The sequence below is a fragment of the Aphelocoma coerulescens genome (assembly GCF_041296385.1).
Source record: "Aphelocoma coerulescens isolate FSJ_1873_10779 chromosome Z unlocalized genomic scaffold, UR_Acoe_1.0 ChrZ, whole genome shotgun sequence".
In the NCBI taxonomy this organism is placed as follows: Eukaryota; Metazoa; Chordata; class Aves; order Passeriformes; family Corvidae; genus Aphelocoma; species Aphelocoma coerulescens.
In genome coordinates, this window is record NW_027184085.1 from 61,812,380 (window position 1) to 61,836,262 (window position 23,883).

General features: G+C 36.5%; 1 protein-coding gene across 5 annotated transcripts; it reads right to left on the bottom strand.

Annotated features, from left to right (window-relative positions):
- Positions 1-501: 501 nt before the first annotated feature.
- On the bottom strand, positions 502-23,822 carry LOC138103656 (uncharacterized). Of its 5 annotated transcripts, none has more exons than XM_069002116.1 (15): positions 23,788-23,822; positions 23,551-23,694; positions 18,736-18,936; positions 16,637-16,741; positions 15,708-15,826; positions 13,655-13,735; positions 12,016-12,138; positions 11,333-11,425; positions 9,793-9,853; positions 9,164-9,312; positions 8,486-8,689; positions 7,926-8,092; positions 7,316-7,467; positions 6,594-6,671; positions 502-2,991 (listed from the first exon to the last, which is right to left on the bottom strand). In XM_069002116.1, exons 2-14 carry the CDS (start codon positions 23,642-23,644, stop codon positions 6,628-6,630), a joined length of 1,593 nt encoding a protein of 530 aa, XP_068858217.1. In that variant the 5' UTR covers positions 23,645-23,694; positions 23,788-23,822; the 3' UTR covers positions 502-2,991; positions 6,594-6,627. The 5 variants fall into 5 exon arrangements, with proteins under 5 accessions (XP_068858217.1, XP_068858220.1, XP_068858216.1 ...); XM_069002117.1 differs by lacking the exon at positions 502-2,991 and adding an exon at positions 3,891-3,970; XM_069002119.1 differs by lacking the exon at positions 6,594-6,671.
- Positions 23,823-23,883: the final 61 nt, after the last annotated feature.

Genomic DNA, 23,883 nt, shown 5'->3' on the forward strand with positions numbered 1-23,883 from the left:
GCTTCTGCTCCATCACCATGTTGATAGGCAATCATAGGTCCCATGAGAATTTAAACATAAAGCACGTTTCAGATCTATTTATTCCTCCTTACAGAAGAATATTTTGCAACCAGAGAAGAGAAATTCAAAAACTCATTTGTATTTGAACAAGATGAAAAAAATTTTGTTTGTTAATTAAGTAAATCTTAACTTTTTACAATTAGCAAGAAATCAGCATATTAATTTCTGATCACCAAGCAAAGAACGTGTGGGATGTGTCAAGTCTTAGCTGAGGCATTGTAAAACAAGGACAACTTTCTTCTAAATTACTGGATAAACTGAATAGAATAAAACTTGGACCTAGACAGTTTTTAAAATTGTGTACTACCCAAGTTTGTGGCCGTTAAAGTATCTGAGCAGGTAAATAAGAAAATCAGGCTCAAAACCAGACAGATTCCTGGTCATTTTCTGTGCTCTTAAATAAGATTATAACCAGCAACAACAAGAGGAAAAACACTTGTTATTAGCTTTATTTGATTTCTGTTCATTAAATTGGGACCAAACAAATAGATGGGGAGCAGCTATCAACAGTTCATGCTACCAGATGTTATCACTATATAGATAATTGATTTCATTTAATAGGAAAAGATCCCTATACTGGCAGTCCTGAATTCCACTGGGAATAGAATAGAAAAGGTCCTCCAGAGCCCATTCACAATTTCCTCAGACAGTGACTAAAACTTCTGGGTTTCTCGAAAGCAAAATACTCTTTTCTTTTTTTTCTGATTTTAATGGATGTTTTTTACATCTGCTAAGATTACTTAAAATAGTAACAATAAATTTGTCTGATGAGATTGAGATTTCCATGTTAACTTAAAGTTAATTTAGTGACAGATCTCACATGATAAAGAAGCAACTCTATTTGATTTTTTTTTTCAGGACAAAAGATTAGATATGCTAAATTAGAGCTATACAGAAGTTTTCTTAAAGAGTACTTGACTTTTACAGCTAAGATTCCTTCCTGAAGAGAGAAAATAATTCTTAAGTTTCTGGATAATGGGATTCTTCTAAATAATTATTATTTGTTCTTTCATTATACTCTTCTTTAATTTGATTACATTACTTTTTAATCTTTTGTTTATTTGTTTATATACACCAGAGGAATAGTAAAGTAAAATTATCAGGGACAGTGTCAATTGCTTTGCATAAGTCCAGGTGGTCAGAAGGTCACCAAATTTGTCAGGCATGATTTCCCCTTTTTAAAGCCATCTTGGCTGTTACCAATCACCTCTTCATTTTCTGTGTGCCTTAGCATAGTTTCCAGGAGAATCTGTTCCATGATCTTACCTGGCACTAAGGTGAGACTGACTGGTCGGTAGTTCCTCAGGTATTCTGCTTTCCCCCTTTTATAAATAGGGGTTATATTTTGCATTCTCCAGTCATTGAGGACTTCACCTGCCTGCCACAATTTTTCAAAATTGATGGAAAATGGCTTAGCAGCTATGACAGCTCCCATGGGACCCTCAGATGAATCTCATCAGGTCCTCCCATGGACTTGTACAGGTTCCTTAGGTGGTCTCAAACCTGATCCTTTACCATACTGGGCTTATGGTCTTCATTCTCCCAGTTCTGGAATTTGAGTTTGTTCTCAGCTTGGCTAGTGTGTCTGCGGCACTTCCTTTTGAAGACTGAGGTACAGAAATCATTGAGAACCTCATCCTTCTGTTTGTCCCGGGTAGTCAGGTCTTCTGTTTCCTGCTACAGAGGGCCCACATTATCCCTAGACTTTCTTTTGTTTAGAACATACCTATAGAAGCCCTCTCTTTTATCCACCTTGTTGGGGTGCATTGCTGCTGGACTATGATTCTGAACCAAAATGACACTGTTTTCTTATCACTTATTGTACATTGATTAATTTAATTACATTTAAAATATGTAATGGATGGTATTTAATATGATGTTTTATGAATAATTTTAATTAAAATCTAATTCTGAACCTTAATGTTGACATTATATAAAAGTAAAAATCAATAACCTAGTAGAGAAATTATTCCTTTTCTCTTTGTCACAGAATTAAAAACAGATATAAAAGCTAGCAACTTGCATATGAAGCCATGAAATTGCTTCAGAAAACTTGCATAGACATGAGATTAAGTGAAGGAAGGAGCTAAATTATAACCTTTGGAGTCAGGCATTCAAAAGGGCTAGAGAAAGCATAAGAATAGTGCCAACATTTCTTCGTAGATTAAATCTTTTCACATGAGGACTTTAAATAGCTAACAAAGCTGAAAAATGAAGTTAATAAAAATATTCATTTTTTGGATATTTTATTTTACACTTCTATACATAAAATGTTCAGTTGCTTTGCACTACACAGATCAATAGCTGAACCACAGCTCAAAAGTCTCCTCTGACTTAAAAGAGGGTTCTGGCTTACTGCATGACTTCCACTCTTTAAAGCTGATTTAAAACAGCCCTTAACTGTCTCATAACCAAAAAATCAAAATTCTAATGGCAGCAAAAAATCAAACTGTGTCTATGTGTACATTGTGCATATAGATTGTATATAGCTTTTATAAATATTTAGGTTTTTTCTCTGTCTGTGGTGGAGTCCTGTCTAAAGCTTGGACTTATCATCAGTGTTGCTCCATCCTGGGATGGTAGGTTCACAGCAAAGCACTCAAGATCATCCTCTCTGTCCACTCTAGCTGTTTTTCTCTAAGGCATCTTTACTGTAATGCATCTACATTTCGGTGACGTCTGCGTCCTTGTTTCCTTTCTCTTGCATTCCCTTCCAGTAGTCTTACAGTGCGCTCTAAGATTTGATGGAAAAAGGCCCTGAGTATACTAATGGCAGTCAGAAACAGACATTGTGTTCCCAGTACTACAGTTCCCAGAAGGATAGTTCCCAGCAGTACAGCGATAAGTACACATCAATTTGTTTGCACAAAAGCACTGTCATAGGGATGCTTTATCCATACAGAGTGTTCTTTTTGGATAGGTGATTCAAACCTAGAAGAAGCACATTATGAACACACAGGCAGTTAAAAAAGTAAGGCTTGCAGTTGTTAGTATCTGAATGATAGATCAGTGCTGGAATACAAATTTTTTTCAACTTATGATATAGATGGGACTTCACAGAGCTCAGCAGTTCAAATAAACCACTCAGCTTCAGGCACACATGCTTGAAAGATGACAGAAAAACCTCAACCCAACTGTTAAAGCAAACATGTGGTGTTTAAATTTCTGACATTTACTTAGCATTATCATCTTCAAAAATCACTTGTTAGAGACAAGTTGTTGTCTTCAACAACAACCATCATCTTCACATTCATTTGTTCCTTATTAAAACTATGGTTTCAAAGTTTATAATTTTAAAGATTTCTTCCTACCTATGATTTATTCAATTTCATATTTTATTAAAAAAAAAAAAAAGAGAGAGAGAGTGAAAAGTTGAAACACATACCATGGTATAGAAGCCAGCACTTTAAAACAACTGCTAAATAATTTGAAGTGGGACAAAGCAAAGTTAATTTTGGAGGATTGTGCTTCACAGATGAAAATCAGCCTTAGAAGCCACCTCTCTGCAGATACTGATTGTAGAGGCATGTTAAATGCCCCACTTTAGACAGCAAAAGCTTATACACCCCATCCACTTGCAGCGGGACTATGCCTGTTTGACTCAAAGGCACCTTTGCTCACTCACAGACTCTTTCAGGTTGTTATGCTGTTTTTTTGTTTCTTTCTTTTAGAAGATTTCTTAAAAATATTTATTAAAAAACATAAAATTCTCAAAACACTTAAAGGCCTGTGTAAGTTTTCTAATAGTTAGTGAACCACATGTATTTGATGCTTCTAATTTTTTGTCCACTCAACAAATACTGCAGAAAGTGTTCTGCATCAAGCTTTCTCTCCAGTACTCCTCTCTAAAACAGGGAGCTTGTTTCAATATTGGTATCGCTCTTTAGTGTTCCTTCATTATCAGGTAAACCTAAAAACTCAAAACAAAACCAAAGACAAAAAAGCAACAAACAGTATAGTTAAAAATTAGCAAAAGAATAATTAACAGGTTTTATTCATTATTTACCAAGGAAGAACTTCTCCACATTAACTCCACATGATGGTTGTTGTCTTAGTGTCTATGTAGAGAAAGTAATTATACAATTTTGAGTCTATTCACTTTGAGATTCAACAACTAAAATATTGTAAATGCATTACTGGACTCTGGCTTTTGATGCATTTTAATGCATATAGTTGGATCAGTTTCAGCACAGAATCCCAGAATGGGTCAGGCGGGAATGGATCACAGTGGGTCATCTGGTCCAACCTCGCTTCTCAAGCAGGGTCATCACACAGCACATAGTACAGGACTGTGTCCAGGTGATTCTGGAATACCTCCCACAGGGGAGACTCTACACACTCTCTGGACAATCTGTTGTCACCTGTACAGTGAAGTTCTTCCTCATATTCAGCTGGAACTTCCCGGGCATCAGTTTCTGCCCATTGCCTCTTGTTCTATTGCTCAGCACTACCAAGAAGAGCCTGGCTCTATCCTCTTGACACCCTCCTTTCAAGTACTTAGAGACAGTGATGAGATCCCCTCTCATCAGCTGCCTCTTCCTGAGGCTGAACAGGCCCAGCTTCTTCAGCCTTTCCTCATAAGAGAAGTGCTCCTGTCCCTAAATCATTTTTGTAGCCCTTTTCTGGATGTGCTCCAGGAGCTCCATGTCCCACTTGTACTGAGGAGCCCAGAGCAGGACACAGCACTCCAGATATGCCTCACCAGGGCTGAGCACAGGGGCAGGATCACCTCCCTGAACCTGCTGGCAATGCTCTTCCTAATGCACTCCAGGATACCATTGGCCCTTCTTGACCACGAGGACACACTGCTGGCTCATGGACAGCTTGCCATCCACCAGGATCCCCAGGTCCTTCTCCACAGAGCTGCTGTCCAGCAGGTCACCCCAGCCTGTCCTGCTGCCTGGGGTTGTTCCTTCCCTGTGTTTGCCTTTGCAGAGCTTCAGACAGTTCTCCTCTGTCCATCTCTTCAATCTATGGAGGTCCTTCTGCACAGCACAGCAGTGGCAGCAGTCTCTGCTCCCAGCTCAGTCACCAGTGAACTTGCTGAGGAGGTATCTGGAGCTTCATCCAAGACATTCATACATAAGTTAAACAATTCTGGGCCCACTACCGAACCTTGAGGGACACCACTAGTGACAGGCCTCCAGCCTGATCCTGTGCCACTGATTATGACCCTCTGGGATCTGCCATTCACCAGTTCTCAATCCACCTCACTGCCCACTAACCCAGTCCACACTCCCTGAGTTTGCCTATGAGGATGTTGTGAGAGACAGTGTGGAAAACCTTGCAGAAGTTGAGTTAGACAACATCCACTGCTCTCTCCTCATCCATCCAGGTGGTTGTTTCATTGTAGAAGGCTATCAGGTTGGTCAAGTGTGATATATCTCTAGTGAATCCACTCTGATTGCTCCTGATCACCTCCTGTCCACATGGATAGAGATGGCCTCCGGAATGTGGTGCTCCATCAGCTTTCCAGGAATTGAGATGATTGGTAGTTCTCTGGGCCCTCCTTCTTGCCCTTTTTGAAAACTCAGGGGACATTTGCTTTCTTCCAGTCCTCAGGCACCTCTCCCAAACTCTTTGACCTTTCAAAGATGATGGTGAGCAGCCTCACTGTGATTTCTGCCAGCTTCTCAGCACTCAAGGATGCATCCTGTCAGGGCCCATGGACTTGCCGATGTCATTTGCCCAGTTTGAGAAAACTCAATTCAAACAGTTACTTTTTTCAGTTATTTACTCTGATGTAAATTCACATGCAGCAATGCTTCTTTTGTAACCTACTAATAAGCAAGGAATCCATGCATCCAAAATCATTAAATATATGAAACAGGAGCTGCTGGAGCATGTCCAGAGAAAAGCAACAAAGCTGGTGAAGAGCGTGGATCACAAATCTTATGAGGATAGACTGAGGTTTAGCCTGAAGAAAAGGGGCTCGAGGGGACCTTATTGCTCTCTACAACTACGTGAAAGGAGGTGGGAGTGTGATGGGCATTAGTCTCTTCTCCCAGGTAACAAATCAGAGGAAATGGCCACAAGTTGAGCCAGGGGATGCTTGGATTGGATACTGGGAAAAATTTCTTCATGTAGAGGGTTGCCAAGCACTGGAACAGTTTGCCCAGGGAAGTGTTGAGTCACCGTAGCTGGAGGTATTTAAAAAACTTGACAGTGCTGGCTTAATGGTTGGACTGAATGATTGTAAGGGTCTTTTCAAGCCTAAAGAGTTCTATGATTCTAATATATTTTACTTGCAACAGACATCAAGGACCACTAAGATGCACAAAGATTTCTACAAGAACAACAAAATAGATATAGAGGTGCAAAATAGAACATGGAAATCCTTTCATACACAGAAAACTGTAATCCTGTAATTCACTAGTTTGCAAAACTATGTTATGCTTGGATGTAAATGTGCTTAGAAATCATGGAATATAATTCAGGGAAAATCTCAAGTCCCTTAAGAATATCTAGGAAAATGAGTGCATTATTGATAACTTCTTTAAAACCATGTGGGGTGATACATTGTAATGTATTACCTTGATTTCCATTTTAAACTTCTGTATGAGTTCCTCAGAATGATGACTCTATCTCCTCAGAGCTTATTGCAGGGTCTTCTGGAGAGTTCCCATAATTATATAGTTATGCAGGATCAACATACAACCCAGTAAATCTTCTAAACTAGAAATAGTAATTTTTTCAAGTAGAAGAATGCATCCACCTTCCTTCCATCCACCCTAAGTCACCAAGACCAGGCTTTGTGTTGCAGACTCACAGAAAAAGCCAACCAAATATTTTAAGGAAGCTTTTCTGCTAGTCCCGCTAGAAGAGCATAGTGTATTAGATTCATGCAATGGATATTTTAAAATTTTCTTGAAAAGGGCTTACTGCCTTCTGAATTTCCTAATTGTTATTTCATTCAGTGCATGTCTGCCAAATCTGGGGACATTCTGGGTGTATCTAACTTGAACATGCACTGAGATATTTAGACACAGTATACAAAGACATCTATTTTTGAAATGATAAAGATACTGAAGAAAAGATGAACAGTCGAGTATAAATTTGGAAACCCTGCATTTACAAGCCAAGACCCAGTATTACAATTCATACAGTAATTCACTAAAATGCACAAAATGGAGGATATGTCATGGGAATCCTTAAGGCATGGCAACAACATGCTTTTTACTGCTGCACTGTTGTTTCAAAAGTACATTGGCTGAGGATAGTTAGGCTTTTGTGAATTGACAAGAGGATGTCTCACCTGACCAGGCTACAAAAAGACAATCCCTTTTAATCCAGCTGGGGATTTCTCCTGTCTGGATGCAATCAAACACAATTTTTTCTGTTTCAACACATTCTAAACCATACTTTGCTTTCCCAATGTTTCTGAAAAGCTTCTTTGGGAGGTGTGTCCTATCATGAAAAAGAAAAAAAAAAAAAAAAAGAAGAGAAAAAAAGAGAAAAAAAAGAAAAAAAAATGAAAGAAAAAGAAAAAGATAAGTTATTTGTAAAGAAGTTAATTTTTAAAGAAGATAATTTGTAAGGAACTTGCTGTAGAAAAAGTAGGAAGAGAAGATGTTGATGTAGTAGCACAGGCCTGCCAAATAAGCTTATTTCAGCATATTTTATAATACAATGGATAAAACTTGCACAAGCCAGTTAAGTTGAAAGTTTTTTCTGCTTTTTATACAAGGTATTTCTAAGTTACTTGATTTCTTTCATAATATAGATGTATACTCTACTTTAATACTTTTCCCCCATAAATAGACATGAAAATTTTAACAGCATTCTTCAAAATATATTTTCTCTCTGTGAAAAGAGATCATTATTTTTCTATGTTATTTCTTTGTTTTATTAGCTATTCAATATACCTTCTGTCATCCGTAAGTTCATTTCCATAAAATACTTCATAGGACAGAATGTCGGCCTGAGCATTATTAAAAACTTCTTTCTGATCAGCTCTTTCTTCCTCGTTCTTCCTGATAAGCTGAAGGATGTATTGTTGTGCCCGAGGGACATCACAATATATGGTGTGAACCTAACATGGATAAAAAATTAGATCATATTTCCTGTAAAGCTGTAGCATCTGTTTGCAGTTCATGCAGTTTTGCATAACTGAAAGGTAAGAAAAACATGGTTTTTTCCATGATACTATTGTCATGTTTCACTAATTGATCTTTTAAAATAATGCCAACTAATGAGTGTTCAAGTTGGTCTAATCAGTTTTCTGTAGGATTTCAGCGGGTATTTATGGTTCTTTAATTCCATGTGTTATTCTGAAAATCTTACCTGTAGATTAATGGATACAAAATAAAATTTTTCCATTTTTAAGACTATAACAATAATAAAAAACCTGCATTTTTTTTCCTTAATGAACTTCCTAGAAAACCCATTAAATAAATTTTCATCTTTGCAGAAACAGTATTCTTACCATCTTGATAAGAGATTTCAAGAATATCAGCACTGTCATTTGAGGTTTCATTGCCTTGTTAAATCTCCTTTCACTTTGGAGGAGCTCAGTGACTTCCCTCTCTCGTTTCTTTAAAGATTCTTGCATCTCTTGCAGGATGATGCGTGCTTGCCAAAGATATCCATTTTCCATTGACCATTCAGTCTTCTCTTCTTCATTAGCTACCTGGAGGCAACAAAGGTAACTCTTATACACCAAGCCAAGATCTAGATTTTGATTGCTTCCATATGAAATTCCCAAGATTATAATGAGCAAGGTGGAGCAGAAATGGAGAAAAGCAAATGAAATGTTGAATAAGACAGTTTCTTTGGTTCCAGCATTCACAATACAGATTTTATAAATCAAGGAGGTGGATACTTAAAAGCATTTTGTAGCAAAATTTCTACTATCAAATATATAGTGACAGCCACAGCACACTATCAGTGATTCCTGAACCAATGAGTTTGTTTCATTATTGTCATGTTTTAATCATTCATCATAAATGTATCATTCTCAAGCCATGTATATATTTGCACACCAATATTACTATCAGTTAGGCCCATGATTGATTTCAGCTTTTGCTAGCATCAGCCTGATTGCCTTTGAAATACCTGCAGTAATCCCATAAACAACCAGTTACATTTCCATTTTTATGCTCACTTGTTCGGTTTTTAATACTAAAACCTCTGACGTATCTGAATTTTCTCCTTCTGTCTTTTCAGACTTTTGCTGAAGAATTTTTATCTGGAAATTCATGAGGTCTTGCAATCTTTCCACATGTAGACTCATGTTGTGTAGTTCCTGTAAAGCTGAATTGAAAACAATAGAAAACCAGGTAAGAATAACTTCAGCATTTCTAATCTGCAATTCCAACAATACTGTCTCTGTGAAATTATCTCCCCTTAGAAATCAAGATTTTATCATGAACTAATAATTTTTAATAATCAATATTTCATTTTAATCAATAATTCATTTTAAATTATTAAAACTTGAAGAATTATGCTTTACATACATACAATGCTCTACATTTCTAAAGGATAGGCTACAAGTGTTGAAATAAACCTACTGAAAAATTATGCTGACAGTAAAAAACCTGGTGTGCTAAGGAGTTTGGAGTCATTAAAGACAGTACTTGTAGCTTCAACATTCTTTTATTATTCCACCTGCACACACAATATTGAAATGGAAATACTTATATTGACTTCAACTGGTATGCAGCTCAGTGTAAACAAAAAACCAAATCAGAAAGAAACAGAAACAGATCAAGAAACTGCATTTGAAACACTCACTCAGTGTGTGCTGGGTATAAAGATAATCTAGCTTTTTACACAGATTTTCTAGAATCCAGACCTGCAAGTCAAGAAAAGGACAATAACAGGAAATCAATGTTCTACCATTTTTCATTATATTTCCCTGGGGAGAATAATCAATAATACATAAATAATGTTGTTGCTACTTCTGTGTACAACCTACACAAATGGGCTATTGACCAATAATTTTCTTGAAAAAAAACCACAGAAATAAACCAGACACTGCTCTGGAGCTAGTGTTTCCACAAGAGCCTGAGTCAAGGGGTCCTGTGCTTACCCTTTCTTAAGCATTTGTTAACATTACTGAAATGATAATGGAGACAAAAATATTTGATTCTCCTGAAACAGTTGAATAACAAAAGCTTTTGGAAGGATTTCTACAGCAGCCCTGCAGAAAAGGTGTGTGCCTGCATTATCTGGCCTAACAGAAAATATTCCTTCTTTCCACAAGTCTTAGAACATAGTATTGTCATCTCTTTTAACTCTTTATTATAATACTTTTGCTACATTTCCTTGATACATAATAATTAGGTCAAAAGATTTGTAAGCCCCAGGGGTTTTTTTGCAATTTGTCAATAAGGCACAAGGTATTATAGCGGTGGGCATGGCTCAAAGTGTTTAAAAAGTGAAAACCTTATTTTAAATACCGATGCCATGCAGAACTTAAACGGAAGGTGGTGCTACGTCACTTGAAAAAAGAAACTAAAACTCTTGCCTGAGATCTTCACTCAGAAATCGTACAGCAATCTGCATTCAGTTTCACAGACCCCGCCCCCAGCCCCCCTCCCTCCCCCATCACTCCCCACCACAAAGTTGGGTAAGATCTTCCTGAATACGTGTCTTGAAGGACTGCAGTGAAAACTGCCTGTAACAAAGCAATGTCGCAAAATTAGAGGAAGATTTGCACATGTTAAACAGAAGAGAGCCCTGTGCAGAAAATAATAAATATCAGGTCATGCTTACCAATGCTATCTATTAAAAACCCAACAATTTTTTTACACTTATGCTGTTAATAAATTAAAGTATCATTATTGCAGAGAAATTTGGAAAACCTGGGGGAACTTTAGGCAGTTTTTCCTGGGAACTGCCAAATAAGGTAGTTTTGCTGCTGTGTCAGCCAGCTGAAGTGCAGTATTGCAATAACTTAGACAATGAGAAGCTTTTGTTGATTTTTAATTCTAACTGCTAAATAAAGAAGAAGCAATGTGCTGTACTGTTATTTTAAAATTCTCCAAAAAAAAGACATAAAATGTGGAATGCAAGAGAAATGACCATCTAATAGTTTTTAGTGGAAAGCAAAATATAGTAAGACAAAACAGCATATGCTATCTTCCTTGCTGTTTAAAAGGTGAAAACCTGCATGAATTCTCTGCAAAAAAGGAAGGCAAGTACATAGCAGTCAATCTTTGCTGATTTAGATGTACATATCTAAAGGCAGACAGGCAAACAGCACACACTAGAAACAATAACAAGAATGCCATCTAACTCCAAAAAGAAAACACACACTATGTTTCTTTACCTTTTCTTCTTTCCAGTTCTCTGTTTGTTGTTTCATTTGTTGAAGAACCTCTTCCTTCTGTTGGATCAGCTGTCTGTTTCTTTCTCTCAGGTTCTGAAGGAAATAAAATAAGGCAAAAGGAATTACAATTTTGACACTATTTTTCAGAAAGCATACAGTTTGAGGTTTTTTGTTCCACACCTTGAAAAGTCATAACATTTGGACCAGGCTGCTAAGGCCTGTGGATCTTGCACCAAAAAATTAAAATTCCTCATTTAGCAGTGACCATCTGTGGCCAGAGGTAGTCTGATTCTAACAACCTTTTCTAAAGGCTTGAACACTCTGAATCTTTTCCTCAGTAGTAGAACAGAAGGAGGAACAGGATAAACCTTAATATCTATTCATCACCAAATAAGCAGCACACATCCTGTATATTCTAGGAATATCCTTCACACTTTATTTACATGAAAGGAAGGCTATTTTCAAGTGCATAGCTGGGCCAAGTGATTTGGAGTGTACTGCGGAAGGCTTTATTCATCTCCAGAAGGAGAAAGACACAGCTTATTTTAAAATACAATTTTACAAACTGTGTGTCTTCATTTAACTGTCTGTCCATAAGAAGAGAGTCTTATAAGGCTTGTTCCTGCAACCTCTGTAAGTACCTGCCGTGCTTATCCCCATGTAAAACAGAAATACTTGGTTACCTTAACTGTATCTTGCCAGTGTATGTTGCTCTCGTTCATCTGCTCTTGGTAAGCTTCTAACTGGCATTTCAGACACCTCATTTTCTCACTATAATGTTTCTTTATAGTAGTTATAGTCTCCTCCTTTATAACAAAATATTATTGAGAAAATAAGTAGTGAGTGAGAATAGAAAGTCAGGCACAATAAAGAAAACAGTTTCCACAACAGGTTCTCTTCATTTTCTTTATTCAATGTTTTTTATTTTTATTCAATGTATTTTATTGCAAAAAATTTATTACTGATCCCAGGAGGTTTGTACTATCATTCATTGAAGACTTCAAGTAAAACTTACTGCTAAAATAATATATATTTTGTGTATTTTTCTGCAGAAATAAAGCCAAAGCCTTTCTGAGAGCAGATCAGAATGAATTCACCTGAAGCGCAGCTAAGCAATTTTAAAGAAATTAAACTTAGGTCAGAAAGTGAAAGTTTGGAAGTAGCATAAAAAAAAATCTGCACAGCAACCAAAATGAGAGTGATTCTGTGAAGTAAGATTATTACAGTCCCTGTGTTTGCAGGCTGTTGTCTCTTGCTATGCATCTGTGTTCTTCCCTTTTCTTTCTCTTCCCTTAGTGATCTGCAGTCATTTGAAAGTGGAAGATGTGACTGTGCCAGGGTTACATTCCTACCAAATTTCAGAAATAGATTTACACTGGTCTTACAATGCTTGTGCCGGTGTGACAACCCGAGAATAAGATGAAGTCTTGTTCTCTACCAAAGGGTATTTAGCCTTTGTATACTACACACAGGAAGTTCTCTTGATTTTACTTGACAGTCAGAAGTGTTTGTTCACTTCCCCTTGGTGGCTTTAGAGGAATTTCTGAATCTCCTCTTTCTGTGTGCCCAGAGTAAACTTTAATTGTGTGGAAAAGATTCCTCTTTGTAGAAGCTAAGTGCCTGTATTACTCTGGATCAGAAAAGGAGAATGATGTGACAAATAAACAGAAAGGTGAAGCTGTAACTGCAAGAACAGATTCCAGAACAGAGATGATGTAGCTAATGATCAAAGATGATGTAGATAATTCCATCTTTTGGGAGAGTTATTGACTAATGGAATGCAGAAATGCTTCCACTAAGGAAAGAGTTCTGGTCACAGGAATGGCATCTCTGGATTGTCACCATCACCTGGCAGGATTTTACAGGTGGAGAGATTCTGCTATTCTGTAAACTATACTGACAAAACATTGAAAAGCTAAAGCCAAGCTAAATACAAAGCAGACAAAAAATACCCACCAAAAAAAAAAAAAAAAGCCATAAAGGCAATTCAGCTGGGCACAGCCCTTTATAATGCAGTCATTCTTGAGAGGCACAGCCTACAGAAATGCTAATGTTGTAACCACGGTGTCAGTCATGACAGGAAAGTGTTATTTAAGAAAAAACTTTAGTAACAAATAAATTTTAGAAAAATCTCTGCCATTGTGCCAGACGCAACGTAAAACCAGACTTCACAAAATTGTGAGATAAAATACACTTTAAGATACACTGACATTATTTACAGAATGGTACATGAATGGAGATGTAATTGTGAATGGAGTAGATTTTATCCCTCTGTATCACTTTGGTTAATGGTCAATAGTGCTAATGCTCCAGAATAATTACCTGCTTTTCTTTCCTTATATCGTCTAGTTTTCTGATTATCTTCATGTGTCTGTTTTTCATTTGCTGCATGTCTTTTACAATCTGTAGAAGATGAAGGAAATTATAAACTCAGAGCACTAGCAACTCCAGTTGTAATGAACCAGAGATAAATATCCAGTAAAACTGCAGGCCAAAACTTCTAGGCTTCAATAATAGAAAATATGTTATGCTATTGAATAAAAACCTGTGAATAACTTGAAATGGCATTTCTCTTTTGGTCCTGGCATTGCACCTCCACTTCTTCCTTTTTAATGTCATGATCTAAATAGAATATGGAAGACATAGTCATTATAATCATTCTAAAGTTCTAGAAAAAGAAAAATAGCATTGTGAGACCTATAACTGGGAAAAAAAGGAGAAGCAGTGGGGAAGATTGCATTTTTGCATTTAAGAGTGAGAAGAACAAAGTGGTTACAGAATATATTTTATTTTGTATTTAATTAAAATAATTTGAAATCTGATAGAACTTTAAGGTACACTGGAATTTTTAATGACTAATAAGAAGAGATGTATACATGAAGGATGGACAACTTGAGCATTTTCCTGTTTGAAAATGAACCATTTAAGCTTTAAATTGCATCAGGTTACTTAGTGAATCTGTTTAATTAATTTTGTTTCTAATCCAATTCATAACAGTCACCAAAGGAAAATTCCACCACCTCCTGTCCTAACTGTCCACCTTTTCTTTGACATACTTGACTAGTAGGTGCAATGTCAAATTACACCTACAGCACTGATACGTGACTGACACTAACAGATACCACTCAATTACAGCAGTAATGAATGTGATCATATATAAATTTTAAAAATCTAGAACTGTTCCTGAGATTTCCTTGGGTTCTGTTCTTCATTTAAGGTTTGTGTGATGTAGATTCTGCTGACACTGAGCAGCTCAGCCAAATTAAAACAAAAAGAATAAAATCTCAGATTATTTGTTGTGGCTGATGCATTATTTGAAAATAGTTGTGGTTGTTAGCATGGATCTAGATTCTAAATCTTTATGAATATTTACAGGCAGTTGACTCGGGAGTGAGGAATCTCTGCCATCTGACACTGTCACAGTTCAAATGACATAAAAGTAACAAAGCACCAATGCAGTCTTGAAATATAGTCTCCTATTTACCCCTCATCCAGAAAATTACTGTGGAAGTAGAGGAATTTTAAAGAGACACAATTTAAAGGTTAAGACACAAGAAAAGTCTCTTTGAGGAGAAGACTGAAAAGATACAGATGGGTTTATCCCTCTCATCGCCCACAGAGATCAGAGTCATCTCAGTAATTTGCTCCAGGTATTTAACTTGTGTCTTAACAGCGAGCTCAACAGTCTGTATGCAGCCTGTACAAAAGAAGTCACCACTGAACTTTTTTGACTCATAATAAAAGACCAAGCATACAAGACCATATTTAGTGGAATAAATAAAGCAATGAACCCAGTAAACCATGGTATATATGTATTTGTATTTCTTTTATATATATACATATGAATGCGCACACATGATGGTCCATAATTTAAAAATGGCTAAGTAGAAAATCAAAAATTTTTCTAGTTACTGGCACCAGAAATATTGTAATAGCAAAAAAACCTCACACTGCCAGTCAAATACCACATCCAGCAATCAAGAATCACGATGAGAAATATGTAAGAAGACAAAGGTTTCCTCCAAACACACTTACAAGGGAGGTTTTGTCTTTACACACCTACCTGCGAAAGGCATTTAAGCAACCTGCAATCTGATCTAAGTTAAGATGGCACTTTGATTTTAGTGTTTGCATTTTTATATCAATATTCAAAATTTAAATGCAGGCTTCCAAATTTGAATCAAAAAAACAACCCACTGGGCAAAAGAATTATATTAATTGAGTTAGTTCAATGACAGTGATTATGACAATTCATCCAGTTTATCCTAAGAAAAGAGATGCTTGATTAAACTATCAATTTTTAAAATATTGTAAATTATTCAATCATTGGGGGCTTTCTTTGAGGGAAGGGGATGTTTGTTTTAGGTTTTCTTACCTTGATGATATGCAGTGTAGCTAAGCTGTAGGGTATATATGGCACTTTGGTTGTACATTCCTCCAACTCAGTTGCTTTGTGATCAGCATCAGAACAAACTCCAGATGTGGTAAACTGATCTAGTGTAAAACAAAATTTATGTTATCAACTAAAATGCACAGCAACTTGACATGTGCATATTATATTTTAATTTTTTTTTTAGAGGCATCAGCTATATGTATATATATATATGTGTGTATATGTATTTCCTGATAGCAAAATAGGCTCCTGGGAGGAGACATACAGCAACTCTGACTTGTCAGCTTTGATTTCTGGACACCATCACACATACTTATATTGTTTGACAATTATTTGTCCCAGAATACTCTGATATTCATTACTTACATATATTTATATAATTAAAACTAAAAATTAAAAACAAGGTTACAAAAAACCATGCAGAAACATGTTGCCTCTTAAGAAAACTAGCTTTTACCACAACTAAGAGGACACTTTATGTCCTTGGAAACGACATTTTACAAGTTATTTGATAGATCTATTTTTTTATGACAGTATGAAATATATTTTACTATTTTTTAAATCTTCCTTTTTTGTTAAATAAGATCATAAAATTACTTTTTTCCCCCCAATCATATCTCTCTGTCTTAATAATATAGCTGACTTCCTATTGGAAAATTATTTTAAGTATCATGATCCTCAACCCACTATCATAATTAACTAACTGGAGTATAAGGTCAAAAATACTGATGTAGTTACCTAGAACAGTGACTTATGTATATCTGAGCTGAAGAATTTTATTCAAAAATCTAGGCAACACAACTTCATTCAATCAGAGCTCACATACAAGGGAGAAAAAAAGAACCTCCTCATTTTGTTTAATGTATTATGTGTTCAAGAAAGCACAAATAATTCTTGCTTTGTAAATATACCTTTTTCTTGAGTTCTGTCTTCACTCCATCCAATCAGGGAATTCAGAAATGACCACTTGTTTACATTCATTCCAAGCTTGTGCAACCATGAGTTTCCCTCTCCATCTGTTAACAAAATTCAAGTGCTAAATCATTTACATTATTGGACTGATTCTTTTCGGACAAAAAGTGTTTTAAGTAATTAAAAGTGATACAAAATGTGAGAGACTGGGAAGTAATTGAGAAAGCCACAAGCATAAGAAGGATGTGTGAGGACTTGTTTGAGACTTGAATGGTTCCACCTGATCCTAAAAATAGAGATATTGAGTGCAAAGGTTATATTCTGGACTTTTTTATCATCTTCTGTAAGAATGTTTTCCAAATGTTATTTTGAAAAATTAAAAAGCAAACTGGATTTTGCTCAGTATCTTGGAAAATGTGTCTGTGTGTTAAGAGGTGGGGCTGTATATCACATTGTTACTTGAGGTGTGTCTGATTCAGGTTTATTTGGGAACTCTGGATGCATGAAACACTCCTGAGGAGAGAAAACCAAGACACAACACCTTCAAGTGTTCTGGTGTGAAAGAGAAAAAAGTTCCTCAAAGAAGTCCTCTGACTCTTTGAATTGGTCAAAACAATTGTCAGAAATTAAGAGATTTTGTGCACTAAGGAAATTTATATGTATAGACACCTTTCCTGAGTTCCTAAAACAATACTAATTTAGTTACATACTGCAGTGATTTTATACTAAAAAATATCTGTCTCTGCACATTGCTTTTACTAGCTGTGTTGTAAGTGGATGCACCATTTCAAATACGATCTGTCCAGCTACTAGATGGAGTCATCAGATCCTGTTCAGGTACAGCCATAAAAGTCTTATTTCTCAAGATCCAATTTTGGTGATGTATAAATTACATAACTAAAATACATGTTGTAAAGAGTACCCTTGGGTCAAGCTATTATTTTTTATGAATTCAGTATTTTCATTGCAGTACATTACATATATATTATACATATATTAAAAGCTTTTGTTCTGTGAATTAGGTCATTGAAGGACACAAACTCTATATAGAACAGGTACTTTTGAAAAGACTTGACCTCTCACATCTACATCCTTTTGGTTCACAGTTTGCTTTCTTTCTGCCATCTTGGAGACTCTTGGCAGCCCTTCACTTAACAATCCTACTTTAGGCAAAATTAGCCACTAGTGCATCAATGCTCGCAAGAGCATAGGGTCTATCTTTTCCTTAAGATAAAGATCAATCAGACATCCAGATTTAATTTCTGACTAAAAAATGCATAACTATATTGTAATTACATACTATTACAACTGTTACATACTGATGCGACTGCAAAGTTTGTCTTCAGCCTAGACAGACCCCTCAGAGGAAAAATATTTGAAACTCCAACCAGTTAATTTATGAATGCTAAAAATTAGTCTATATGTCTTCTGTTTAACTTAGCATTTCATGGAGCTTGTGACTCAAAGCTACTAAACATCCTTTTTCACACTACTCGTGGGTTAACTCACACAGAATTCTGTGGCTTGGCAGGGATGAGACATCTGCAACAGTTTTTTCCATTTCTTTCCAATGCCACCGACTGCTCTCAAAAGGCACTCTGGGTATGACAGCTCCTTACCGTTTAATTCCTTTAGAATGTAAGGCTCTTCATACCAGAGGTCTCTCCTTTCTCAGATTACAGTTAGAATGAAAGCATCCAGCACAGAATAGGCAGACATACTACTATTTATGAATAACTACAACTGTACTTTTCAACGGTTTTCAGAGAGATTGCACTCTTTGTTTTAGAAGTTACAGATGTAGACCACGCAAAAAAAATCTAGTCCTGTTCTGATGGGTTTAGTTTTGACAGGTACAAAGCCACTATGCAGCTGTTGTACATGAGGAGCTTGAAGATCCTGTCCATAACCTATAAACTGAATCATGACAGGAATCCTTCCACTCAGTCCATACTGATTTTTATCCCTATTCAAACTACCTGAGCACTGATGACAAGGTGGACTGTAATGTTTATGCAGTTCTGCTTCAGAATCTACCAATAACTTTTGTGGAAAGTACAGTCTCATTCTGAACATCTGAGGCACAACTACTACTTACCCTCCTCAGGTGTGTCTTCCACCACAACACTTTCAATCACACATGAAGGATGCTCCTGTATGTCTTCTGAAGAATCAATAACACTGCCTGGTAGAAGAACAGAGGAGTGCATGGCGGTCTGTGGTTTAGTCTCAGGATCAGTTTGTACTGAATCTCTGGGGACTTGCCAGCCTGAAAGGTCAACACTTTGCACCCATGCTTCTGGAAGAACAAGCAACATAATTGTTTTTAATAAAATACTAGGACAAGGCATTCCATTGAGAGTCTTAAAAATAAATTTCATTAAACAAGACCAGATTTGTAATATTACACCTCAGAATAGATTTAAGATTAAAATACTGTAAACTGTCAGCCAATTTAATTAAACCTGGGTGGACTTTCTCAGAAACTGATTACAGGAAACCTTTAGCTTTGGGTCTTTCCTTCCTGTCTTTTTTGAAATCTAACATGATTTGGTGATTTAATCTTGGCTTGACTGTCAGATTTATCTGAATTAGTAAAGCACATCGAGGTCCATGAAATAAAATAATCAGAATTCACCATCTATCCTGAATAAAACATGTCAGGTCTCATGCAGCTTCCATCCAAAAGCACATCTCAAACACACTCTTCAATGTATAACTCTTGGTCAGCTTTTTTCCTCTGGATATCTCTAAGAAATTTGCTCTTTTTGTGATCAATTTTTGTTTCCCTAGAAAAAGGTTTTCTTGATGAATTTTAAAGAAAACAAAGATATTTATGAGTGAAAAGTCTTCCTTTTTTTTTTTTAATACCTTGCCAACCTCGTAAGTTCCATAGAGAAAGATGCTGCTTTTCTAGCTCTTCAAGGTTTATGGAACAGCCAGGAGGAAAATGAATACTTGATTCTGAATATGAAATACAAATGACAGGCTTTTTGCCTGTGCTCATAGCACATGCACAGAAATGAAAATGTAGGTGCCTATAAGCTCAGCAACTGAACTCCTGTTACAGCAGAGATTTCAGCTATCTGGCTAGGGGTGTCAGCATTGGCACTTGCTCACACTTGGTTTGTGCTCACTGAAAAGACCTGAACATTACACTTGCAGAAGTAGAAGTGGTCATAAAAAATTATGATCATAGCAAAGTTTTCATTGAAATGACCATGGACCACTTGAAAGTCTATATAGCTAATGGAGCTGACAGAATGTTTTCGTATGGCAGATTGAGAAATGCAGCTCAGAAACGCAGAATAACAAAGACCAGTCTGGTTTAACTAATCCTTCCATCCCACTGTCACTACAGTTTGAAACTTTTTTTATGTTTCCCCAATCAGTTTAGTAAGTAGTGCTGCCCAAAGAAGCAGCACAAGAATATGTTCTTAGACTGAAATCAGCTTCTGCTGTGGTTTAAGCCTATCTAGCAGCTCAGCCCCATGCAGCCACTTCCTCACTCCCCTACAGTGATGGGTGAGCTCATCAGAAGGGTGAAAAAACTCATGGGTTGAGCTAAAGAAAGTTAATAGGTAAAGCAAAGATCTACATACAAGCAAAACATAATAAGGAATTAATTCACTAATTCCCATTGGCAAGCTGATATTTACTCAACTACAGGAAAGCAGGGCTCCATTGCATGTAACTGTTACTTAAAAAGCAAATTCCGTAACTCAAAGATCCTTTATTTTTTCCCTTTAGACTTTTATTGCAGTGCACAATATCGTATGGCACAGGATATCCCTTGGGACAGTGTTGTGGTTTAGGAATGGTACTCCCTTGTTCAGTGCCCGCCCCAAGACTGTCCTAAACCACACACCACTCTCTCATAACAAAACAAACTCTCTTTTAATACCTTTGTGTAGAGAGGCTGTCTGAGAGTAAGTTTCTTTTTTTGCTTCTTGTTACAGCATTTTCTGTCGATGCACAGACTCTCTGCTATTCAATATTACCCATAGTGCAAGTGCGTGCACTGGGCTTTCTTATAATGACACCAGTGGACTGAACAGGGCCTGTCCCACCCTCTGTGCTCTGATGTAAAACAAAGAACAGCAGAGTGAGAGAGGACTGGTGGGAGTGTCCTTAAAGTGTGGTTCATTAGAACAGCCAGAGCGAAAGAGAAGACCATTGCTTCTGTGACTTGGGCAGATGTACAGAGTGCTTCTCCTTCATCATGGGGAAAATTGTTTCCCTTTGTTGCTTACAAAACAGTGGAAACTGTAATTTTTATCCCTGCTGCTGATCACTCCAAGAATCAGGAATGTAGCAATGAAGTTACAATATTCAGTATAACTGAGTGGTTAGAAAATGGGCCTTCTGAAGCCTCATCTCTTTTTTGTGCATGGAATAGTGGCTTCCTCTCCTATTTACCAACTGCCTCGATTGTTACTGAAGTCTATTCCTTCCTCATTAGCACTACATCACATTGGTATCAGCTGGTATGAAGATTCATACCAGGATATCTTTTATAACTCCATCTCATCCCTTGAAAGTGATTTAGCAATGAACTTCGACAGTGTACTACAAGTAAAGGCTTGTTTACATTGTTACAAGCTACAACTCAGTTCTTTTCCAGATGGAAATTCATTATGCAAACATTTTCTTTTTACTCTGCCTGGTCAAACAACATTTTTCTCTCTAATATTCTCAGGTTACACTGCCTGAAGTAACAACCTTGCCCAGTTTTATTGCCCAACAGAGCTGACAATCAAACATGTTTAATTCTGGTGAGAAGGTTAAACAGTCAGTCAGGATATATGTGTATATACATATATTTGGCAAGAAGAAGACAATATATGGCAGCTATCACCTAATAAGTTGCCAATATGGAGCAAAACACCTGTGTCAACCATTAATATTCCAGCTTGCTACCACAGGCAGCAAAGCTTTTCTTGCTGTATTTTGTTGATCTTTCCTCTTGAAAATAAGAATAAAGGCATGTGTTGTATATTATAAGTCACAGACATGCTGGAGAAAATGCAAGAATCTAGATTTAACTTTCCTTGGAAAATGATGTGTGTTTGTGTGTCTATTGATAAAGTTGTTCCTCCATATTGGTTAGACCTGACATTCCATGGTATTCCCAGTCTGCTCAATATTAGTCAGCTGCCTGAGACAACAAACAGACCACAATGCCCCACTAATGGTGCTATTCATTGCTAAATCAGATATGGCAATTCAGTGTTAATCTTCAATATTCCATTTAAATTCTAAACATAATGCTTGAGAAGTATGTTTGACATCTGAAGAAAAACTACTTTTACAAATACATGTGGGAAGGCCTAGTATTAGGTAAGAGAAGACTGCTCCCTTATGATTTATGGACAGTATCTCAAGGTTGCATAGAAGAAGCTGCAAATATTCCTCATCTTTCCCTCAAACTGTTTTTCAGCACCCTGCTCCCTAAGGTGGGGCAAGACAAACCACCCTCAATGTTTATTACAGGCTTTGCATAACTGCTCGTTTATTTTTTAATTATACACTGTTGAAAAGCAGTTTTAGAATCTGGCCTTCTGCTTTCACTTATCCTAACCCTAAACTCTTACTTAATAAAAGTCTCAAACTATCAATGATTGTAGATGCTGAATATTTTACTTTTTGAGACCCAACCTTGGTTACCTGCTGGCCCTCAAATATGGCCACATTGGGGCCAGAAAAAAAAATGTATCAGAAAAGAAATGAAGCCTGAACAGTCACCATAGTTTTTGTAGGAGGTAATCTACATAACAAAAATTATTTTAAGAGTACAAGTGCAATTTAAAGACAATTTTAAGATGTCACAGTTAGGATACATATTATCACTGTGGAAAATCTAGGAGGAAACCCACAACTTTTGTCAATATAATTTTTTTTCTTTTGAGACATCATCATCTCTTCTTTGAGGCAGAAACCTCTGATAAAACTTAATTGCCTTGCAGACTAATTATTTCAGCAAACAGGAGTTAGGATTTCAGGGAAAAAATAAGCAGCAGGCACGTGAGACCTTGAGCAAAGGTCTAAGTTTACAAAAAAATAGTCTTAAATAAAATAATGGTAGAAAATAAATTAGGACCTACTTAACTAATTTTTAGTCACTTATTAGTGAAAATGGTTTATGTTTAAAGTTCGATTGAAACTCCCTTTCCTTAAGTTTAAGTTAATTGCTTCCTGTCCTACAAATTGATGATTTTTGAAGCTTTCTGAACTCAATCTTCTGAGAAATAACTAAAGATTCTTACACTATTAGCCCATCATCCCACTTTTCAGACTTTCACTAGAAGCCACATTCATCAGCTCTTTGATGATTCCCTTGTACACTCTGTCTTGCTCATCTTCTAAGATTGCATTTCTTGAAATGACATGAGTATCATGCCTGACATACTCAATAACTTGTTGAACTGTGAAAAGTCAGGCCTATTTTTCTAAAAAATCACAAACTATTTGTAAAACCTGCTGTGTCTTTACTTAGAAGACCTTAATTTATCACACTTTCTAAATGTTTATGAAGACACATATACAATATTCCAAATTATCCCTAGCATTGGAACACATATTTCCTAGGTTTGCAAGACAGCTTTTTAAAAATAATTATCTTTGTTTAAAACTATTATCATTTATTTGTGCTTATCCTTCTGCTATGTAAATTACTTAGCTCTTTTAGTATGTCTTTTGTATGGATGAGTTCTTTTCTTTCCTTTCCTTGACTTTTTCTACATCTGAGAAGCTGAAAAAGAGATAGTTGTCCTCTTCCCACTTTTCACTTAACTTATTTGATATAATAGTAGCCTGGCTCCACCCTTCCACTCTCAATAGCTGTGTACCAGAATGTAACATACGCAAACATTTTTTGTTTTTACTAAATAAATCCTAAGTCCTAAATAATTACCTTCATCCATGTTTATCCGTCTCTTTCTCAGTGTTTCCAGACAGATGAGAGTTAACTTCTGGTATTTTCTGAAAGCCTCCCACACTGTGTACATAAATATTTAACCTGCAAAAAATGCAAGAGCCTCACTAGGCAACAAGATACCTGCAGAAAGAAAAATACTGTTACTGGATTAGGTTTCTTCTCACTGTTTCCTGTGGCAGGCAATGTCTGTTTTGCCACCAGACTAAAACTTACTAGATGAAAGTCAAAGGCGTAGGAAACGTAACTATAAGTGAAACAAATACTGGCTGGTGCTATATATCTGAAAGTACAAATACCCACAAGATGAGA

What these genes read in the sequence shown, in the direction of transcription:
- LOC138103656 (XM_069002115.1), bottom strand. Translation starts at nt 23,644, where the DNA reads ATGTACACAGTGTGGGAGGCTTTCAGAAAATACCAGAAGTTAACTCTC. An exon ending in AGACAGAACTCAAGAAAAAG is followed by an intron (nt 15,827 to 16,636) that starts GTATATTTACAA and finishes GTTTTACACTAG; the next exon opens with ATCAGTTTACCACATCTGGA. An exon ending in AGAACTGGAAAGAAGAAAAG is followed by an intron (nt 9,854 to 11,332) that starts GTAAAGAAACAT and finishes CTTGACTTGCAG; the next exon opens with GTCTGGATTCTAGAAAATCT.